Source organism: Vicia villosa, linkage group LG7 (genome assembly GCF_029867415.1).
Source record: "Vicia villosa cultivar HV-30 ecotype Madison, WI linkage group LG7, Vvil1.0, whole genome shotgun sequence".
In the NCBI taxonomy this organism is placed as follows: Eukaryota; Viridiplantae; Streptophyta; class Magnoliopsida; order Fabales; family Fabaceae; genus Vicia; species Vicia villosa.
Window position 1 is genome coordinate 78,639,068 of NC_081186.1, and position 8,915 is coordinate 78,647,982.

Below are 8,915 nucleotides of genomic sequence, written 5' to 3' on the forward strand. Positions count from 1 at the left end.
TTTGTTCAACTTAGTAATTGATTAGGGATAAAAAATTAAAAGTTGTGACTTAGGATTTAACGCAAAAACAAACATTTTTTAACAAGTCAATTGATTTAAGGTATTAGGGAGCGTTGTTAAGAATAGTCAATTATAACCTAAAGAATTTGGTATAATGGCTAAGTAATACCGTCGTAATTTGTGATAAATCATCTTAGGGGAAAATAGATGCTAGCATCAACATTAGCATACAAGGAATTCGAAACAAGGTCTAATTATCGTTTATCTGATCAAGTTTTCAACCAATTTTATTTACGTTTTTATCTTCTAAAATTAAATATGAAAACCGCCAATTTAATATCAATAGCATGCAAGTCACTTTGTTAAAATAGAAACAATCCATGTGGAGACGAACTAATAAATTTTATTACTTCGATGCATTTAGTACATTTGATAAATTGTCATCATCGTCTTTTAATTTAATAATTTTCCAACACTTTATTTATTTTCACTATTACTCAAAATCATTGTGATCCCGTAATTTTATATTTAAAAAACATCTTACAGTTGCTTTGCTAAAATACAACAGTCTATGTGGGGACGAATTATTTTTACTAGTTGCGACATGTTTTATACACTTGCTAGAAATTCATCCGTGGTGGGAGTTGGATTGTCACCATGCTAGAAAATCAGAGAAAGGAATATGAAAAACATCATTGGAACAAATGTATTTTTACAAATAAACTCAATGAAAAAGTTGTAGGTAAAGAATTAATCACCAAAAGGAGAAACACACATCAAAATTAAGGAAATTTCTTTACCCACCTCCCTACTTTCTTGGTCACCTCTAGTGAAAAACCCAAAATACCCCTTATTTCGAAAATGCATTTCCGAAACGCATCTTTTCTTCAAAATTTGTCTTATTTCGGAAATGCACTTCCGAAAACACGAAAAAAAAAGGTGTTTTCGGAGATGCATTTCCGAAAACACCCCTTTTTTGAGTTTTCGGAGATGCATTTCCGAAAACGCCTTTTTTTTGGGAGAGGAGTGTCTTTGGAGATGCATATCCAAAATATTCCAAGACCAAATTGGTCTTGGAATGTTTCGGATATACACTTCCGAAAGAATTCAATAATTATTAAAAAATTAAAATCAAGGTGAATCAATACAATTAATAGGTATAAAATCAAGGTGAATCAATAAAATCAATGTGAATCAAAATTTCCTAAACAATTTTAAAGTTAAAATTTATTTTACTAACTTATATAAATCAAAAACATTTTAATTTCATAAGTAAATTTTGAATTATATAGAATTAAATATAAAATTTATTTATTAAATAAAATCAAGACAAAATCCTTATTAAATTTTTTTAAACTAAATAAAAAGTTAAAACTCATTTTTAATTATGAATCAGAATAGAAATATATAAATATATAATAATTATTATATAAATATATAAATATATAATAATTATTATAAATTAAAACACTCATTTTTTTAATTTTTATAATTATTATATAAATATATAAATATATTTATAATTAATATTTAATAATTATTAATTTTTGTAAGTGAAATATATAAATATACAATATATAAATATATAATAATTATTATATAAATATATAAATATATAGTAATTATTATAAATTAAAACACTCATTTTTTTAATTTTTATAATTATTATATAAATATATAAATATATTTATAATTAATATTTAATAATTATTATATAAATATATAAATATATAATAATTATTATAATTATTATATAAATATATAAATTAAAACACTCATTTTTTTAATTTTTTTGTAAATACATAATAATTATTATAAATATATAAATATATAAATAAAAAATTATAACTCATTTTGTAAGTGAAATTATTTTAATTATTTTAATTAAAATTATTTTAAATTTTAAAATAAAATATATAATAATTATTATTCATAACTCATAAATTATATCAAAATATATAATTATTAATATCCATTACTCATAAATTATAAAAAAATTTATGATATATGAATTAATTAATATCCTAAAATTAATTTTTGGGATTTTTAGATTTTTTTTTGTCTTTTCGGAGATGCATCTTCGAATTAATCAAAATTCCAATTTTTGGAATTTTTTCGAAAATGCACTTCCGAAGTCTGGAAAAATTTAGAAAAAAAATATTTCGAAAATGCATTTCCGAAGCAGGGGTAAAGTGGGGTTTTCGTTGGGGTGACCCCCATAGCGAGGTGGGTAAAGAAAAAACCAAAATTAATTATCACTTCATCAATAACTAAGTTTTGAAAAGTATTCTAAATATTAAATTTATTGATACTAATCATCAATGAATTGACATATTTACAAAACACTTAGCTAAAAATAAATTTATTTTCATTAAGAAGAATTTAAATATCTATTTTATAAAAATTGATTATTTAATTTTCTATGAAACTTAGAAGAAAAAAATAAGTTTATTAATAGAAAATATGTTATCTCGAGTCATGTGTGCATTGTTCAATTTATCTTTTTTTGGTATTTACATAATCTGATGTGTGTTGTAAGTGTCAATACTTATCTCCAAAACGAGAAATACTTGTATGGAAACACAACTAAATATATATTCTTCGCAACATCCAGTAAGAATAGATTAATTTTTTAATTTTTTAAAATTTAATTTTTTTAATTGAATTCATGGGGGTGGTTGTAATAAGGGAGGAGAGAGAAAATTATATTTATTCATTTTTTTAATTAATAAAAATAGTGATTGGTTGTGTATAAATCTATATGTTATGGTTGTGTCAACGTAAGTATTTTCTCTCCAAAACTTCTAATGTTTATACAAAATTTCCGTTGTATATAAATTTCCAAGGACGGTGCATGACTGTATAAGCATGGCTTTTCTTCTTCTTTCAACGTCATGATTACTTGCATTTATTATTAGAAGTTTTTTCAAATAAACATATTTATAAAGCTACTACACCCACTAACATGAACTACTTCATAAAGATGACCACGAGTAACCAAAAAAAGCAGGCTTGAGAGCAGGTAGGAGCTCAATATCATAGAACGATGTTGGGCAATTTACTAAATCATGATAAGATGCATGATTACCATGGGTATTTTATCCTGGTCTCATCATACGACTAAGAGTTCAAGATATGCAATGAAACACTGAGTAAGGGGAGCTTGAATCAAACTGGAAAAAATGGCCCTACCGGAAGAACCTGCATCATGAAAATACTTTGCAATGAAATCCTTCGCAACAGCGAAGAAAATTTAACCAATTGAAATAATGCCATAACTTAGTCATTTTCATTACCCAATTTTCAACATCTTGATTAATCTATACAATGTAGTCACTTCATTACGAAGATAATAAACAAATTTTTTTCCAATAATCCTGATTGACAATATAAATTTATATGAATTCCCTACGCCTTAAATAAACTTAAAGTCAAAAATCACAAACGAGAATGAAGTGTGATATGAAAAACACTCCGAACCTTAAAAGTGGATATGGTGTGCGATTAAATCCATCTAACCCTGGGTACAAAAAGTTATGCGATCAAGGGTACCAAAACCTTAACACAAAGGTGGTAGACACTCTAGAGTTCACAAGCTCAATCCCTCTCTCACGTAGACCTCAAACCAAGTTTTAACTTGGAGGCATGGAGGAGGAGAATATCCTTGGTTGGGTGGTCTCCTCATAGACATCCAATAAATCAATAGGGCATAATTTCACAGAAGCTACAAAGAATCAAGAACACGACCCCAAAAAGAGGTAGGTGACACTACTGCGAAAAACCCCTTTTATCTCGGTTGGAGAAGGGATTTACTTCGGTTTCATAAGTGAGGTAACGAATGTCGTCATGAAAACTTACGATTTATCCCCTCATGTATAGTTCTACCGAGGAGAAATTTGTATTGGTCATGAGTTTAATCCCCAACAGTAGCATTTTTTCTATTTTCAAAACTAGAAAGCACATGTCACTTTACCTCTCGGGGAAAGTGTGTATTTACCTTGGTTTTAATTACAAACCAAGGGGGAAAATATTATTCTGTCAAATTTTTAAATTTTACTTTGACTTGTGTTTTTTTAGACATAAACTATATACACATTTTGTGATACAATCTATATACACATCAGTATCAAACAATAACATTTTATTTATAACAGAATGAAACCTAATATACACAGAATACCACGTTACATTATTTACAAAATTTGTAATAGAACCAAATAAACACACAATACGACATTACTTTGTTTACAAAATTTGTAACAAAATCTACAATGATACACCAAGAGAATCTATATACATATTTATTAATAGAACCAAAATGACAAAACCAAATACATATGTTTAACATAAAGCCTATACACATTCTTTACAACAACCAAGAGAAACTAGTGTTGTTGATGTTCATAAAATGATTGAAATGAACCAGCCCAAAATGATTAATGGATGTTATTTATATCTTCTTATGAGAATGATGTTGGATCGTTAAACACCTAAAATTTGAATAAAATTTAAATTAGGATAACCTTATAATAATAATAACATTAAAAATGAAATCTCCACAAAAATGACAACATAAATCTTTTAACATAAAACTCAAAGTAGCTAAGACAGAAACATTAACCTAACAACTAACATAAATAAATTACATATGCATGGATAAAGTGAATACATTAACCCATGAATCACTAATGCACACAGAGATATATCCAATATATGTTTCATAACATAGTTTCCACATGATTATAAGTTGGGTTGTTTCCGCATCTATAAATTATTTTTATATAGTTATTAACACACTCAAAGCACAAGTAATATTTATTGCAATATTCTCCATTTCTCTTTGGCTCTTAGCCAATAATTCCAGAGTGATGCAAGACTTGACAAACTTCTCCCAAGTGTTATTCCCAATAAATTTATACATCTTATATGGAGGCTTTAAGTTACGCGTTAGATGTGTAATATAATCACTTGTGAGTTTTGTTTTAAACCACCCCAACACTCACCAACATATGAAATCTATTTTTGGAAACTTATCATCATCTAGAACAATAAATACTTCCTACATTTACATAATAGAATTGATATTAGTTTTAAACAAAAATAAATAAATGGTCATATATACTTGTAAAATAAATCATGAAATTTAAAATAAATACCCTAATATTGGTCCATATTTTCCTTTTAAATTCACTAAAAATTTTGCTCCAATCGGGCACCTACTACCGGTTTGGCGGGATTTCTACAACTTGGTCATCATTGTGGTACCTCTAGAATTTCTTGTACTTTTAGTCTTGATATAGATAGTTGTATGATGTCACTACTACAAAAAGGATCTTTAAACACTATTAGAAAAGGGATATCATCATGGGTGATAAACTTTGATAACATAGGGTATGTAGTATGTTCCCGCGTTACCACCACGGACTGGTAACCATCGTAATAAAAAGCATAATAGCTCGTTACATAACTACGGTTGTAGTAAGGAACCATAGTAAAATATTGAGGTCAAGCATTGGATACCCAACACTAGTACTTTGAGAGGATTTTCAACATTTCACTATGATTGAAAGTTACAACCGTAGTGAAAGACTTACCGTATAATATTTCACCACGGTTATAACTAGCAACCGTTTTGATATATTCACTTGAGTTTATTGTAAGTTATGTGAAATACTTATTTCACTAACTTGTCAATAAACATATTATCTTTCAGTCTGATTTAGAAATTAATAATATGACAAATTGAGTTATATTAGAAGAATAAATTACACTAACCAATGTTTTTCGAACTTTCTTTAACCCATTATTCGTATCTTTCTCTTTGATTGTTAAAATTTAGTTTAATTCTTGTAGTTCTTCAATCAACACTTCATTTTTTTACTAGTTCAATCTGTAAAGTTAATACTTTACAAAGTGAACTAGTAAAAAGGGAAGTGTTAAGTAAAGAACTACAAGCATTAAACTAAATTCTAACCGTCAAAGAACAGAATACAGATAACAAGCTGAAAAAAGCTCGTTCAACATTTAGTAATGTAAGTTATTTTCTAACATAACTTAATTTTTCATATTATTATTTTCCAATTCAATTAGAAAGGGTATATATTAAATAAAAGATTGATAAAAACCACTGAAGATATAATAAACTCATCTTCTAGGACATGTTGACTGAATAAAATGAAGCTACAATGTACAAATAATAACATTATCAATACCATAAACAATTACATTAACATTAACATACGTATACAAACACATCATGCAACAACAAAAAAACCAACATTTATCAAATATATCTCAACAACAATATTCATCAACATACCGAACAAAAATATCAACATACTTCAACAAAAATATGTAAACTAAATCATAAACTTATGAACAAAACAAAATTATTTATGAACAAACAATCCAAACAACATTTAAGAATAAAATCATAAACTAACCTTAACATAAACAACAGTTTACTTTAACAAAACAACCACATACCTCAACACTAACTTAAACAGCTTACTTATCTCAATAATTTAAATTTATAATCTAATCTCAACAACACTAAAATAATAAACCCTACGTTTGAAACAAATGTTTAATGTAGAACTTAAACATTAAAAACAAGATAAATAAAACTAATATTTTAAACAACAACAACATGATATCATAACTCAATATGTAAGCTAGCTACTTGTTTCGGGACACCTTTATGTAATTCATACTAGTACTATTTTAAGAAGTTAGATAGAAACTAGTTATGTTTAACCTTCACAAATACAACTCCTCTGTTTGTAATATATATCTTATAGCGGTTTTAAAATTCTCCGTTAATAACTTGTGACAAACGGCTATTTTTATTAACTCATGCAAAATTAATTTTGGCATCAAAATTCTTTGCAAAATAATTTTCTTTATACAGTGAACTAACATTCATTCTACCAACTAAACTTTGCTAAACTTTAGTTTTGTTTGTAGACTATTCTTGTTCTCATTTAGTAAAAAAGAATAAAGTACAACAAAAAAAAAAAAATTATTTCAGAATGCAAAAAAAAAAAATCTAAAAGAATTTATTCATCATTTGTCATCTTACACAAACTTTAATTAGATGTCTAATCATAACAATTCCGTAAAATCTTACACAATACAAAAATTTGAATTTAAACTTAAGATGTTGCTTGCTTCTACAGCTGAATGAAATTCAAATCTTAATTTAAGATATCTCAAAGAGAATCAAATTCGGAAAGGATGGAATCCCAATGAAAATCATTGACATTGGAGTCTTCAATATAAATGTTCTCAACACTTGGTAACTCTAAAATAGAATTTCCCTCTTCTTGTAGTAAAGAGCATGAGCCAATTTGATCATTGCTCATGTTCAACAAACTTTCCCACCACATAGCATCATCTCCATTATCATTAATTGGCACCATAGTATCTATGTCACTATCTTCCGTTGAAAGCGCCACTATTGGTTGCACGATATGTTTCCCATTCAACCATGGTGAATGAGATGAGAAAGTTCGAGGTTGAGGTTTTATAATTTCATGATTTTTCATCGTTTCGTTAGGTTTCTCTTTTTCTTTCTTTTCTTCTAACTTTCTTGAAACCATCTTGCGTAAATGTGTATGCCAGTAATTCTTCACATCATTAGCTGTTCTACCGGAAAGTCTTGCAGCAATCAATGCCCATCTATGTTATATGAATCATATATATGAGTTAGTACATCATCATAAAGTGCTAACATATTTAAAAATTTAAATGGCATGAAAATGGTTAAATACCTATTTCCTAGAAGTTTGTGTAACCTTAAGATCATATCAACTTCATCCTCAGAAAAACTTTCTCTATTGACAGCTGGGTTTAAATAATTTAACCATCTCAATCTACAACTTTTCCTGCACCTATTCAATCCTGCCAAATGCATGTAATAAATATACATTTTGACAAAATATATTAAAAAGAGTATATATATATATATATATATATATATATATATATATATATATATATATATATGTTTACAAAAGACAAACATGTTAAGTTAAACAAAATTGATATTTTGACAGTAACATCAACACCATATATCAATAAGGTTTTGTTTTAGGAAAATGCTTAAACGTAAGAATAGGTCTCAACCATTCATTATCACCACAACTTCCATGATCCCTATTAAAAAGGAAGTTAAATTTAAAATAAATTAAAAAATTCACCACTAAAACAGAGACACATATTCATTCTTGCATTTCTTTTTCAAATTGCTTCGTACTAAATAGCACTACTCCTTGTTTTATTACATTTAAAAAATATTTTTTTTTCTATTAATTTTTTTACTAAAAACCATTTTAACAATTTATTGTGTATTTGGTACGGTGTTCATTTTAGAGGTGTAGAAATAGCATTCTTCTAAATTAAAAATAGACATAACACAAAAGTTTAATAACAAATAAGCAACACAATAGTATACCTGCTCTTTGTGGAACTAAATGCCATTTTCCTTCACCATACTTGTCAATACAAGCTTTCAGTAGCTTGTCCTCTTCATATGTCCATGCACCTTTTCTCCCTCCTATGCTCTTACTTTTCTCCATTTGCAATTAATGGAAAAATAATAGACATATGGCTTCTCTCTCGCTATCGGTGCTTTAAAGGAAGGTTGCATAGAAGAGACAAAGAGTGAGTGAGATACTAATCATTTTCTTTCATTGTCACCCAAAAAGTGGTCACGTTTTCACTTGTGAGTATCATTGTTACACGTAATAATCAAATTCATCTCTACTTAGATTTCTCTATCTCTCATCCTTTTCATAGATTTGATATCATATTGTTTTGTCTCTCTTTTTCTTCTAGTAATATATAACTTTATTAAGAACTATTTGAACACTCATATATATATATATATATATATATATATATATATATATATA

General features: G+C 27.1%; 1 protein-coding gene across 1 annotated transcript; it reads right to left on the minus strand.

Annotated features, from left to right (window-relative positions):
- Positions 1-7,186: 7,186 nt before the first annotated feature.
- Positions 7,187-8,592, minus strand: LOC131617551 (transcription factor MYB113-like). The gene is made up of 3 exons (XM_058888822.1): positions 8,456-8,592; positions 7,773-7,902; positions 7,187-7,680 (listed from the first exon to the last, which is right to left on the minus strand). Exons 1-3 carry the CDS (start codon positions 8,577-8,579, stop codon positions 7,212-7,214), a joined length of 723 nt encoding a protein of 240 aa, XP_058744805.1. The 5' UTR covers positions 8,580-8,592; the 3' UTR covers positions 7,187-7,211.
- Positions 8,593-8,915: the final 323 nt, after the last annotated feature.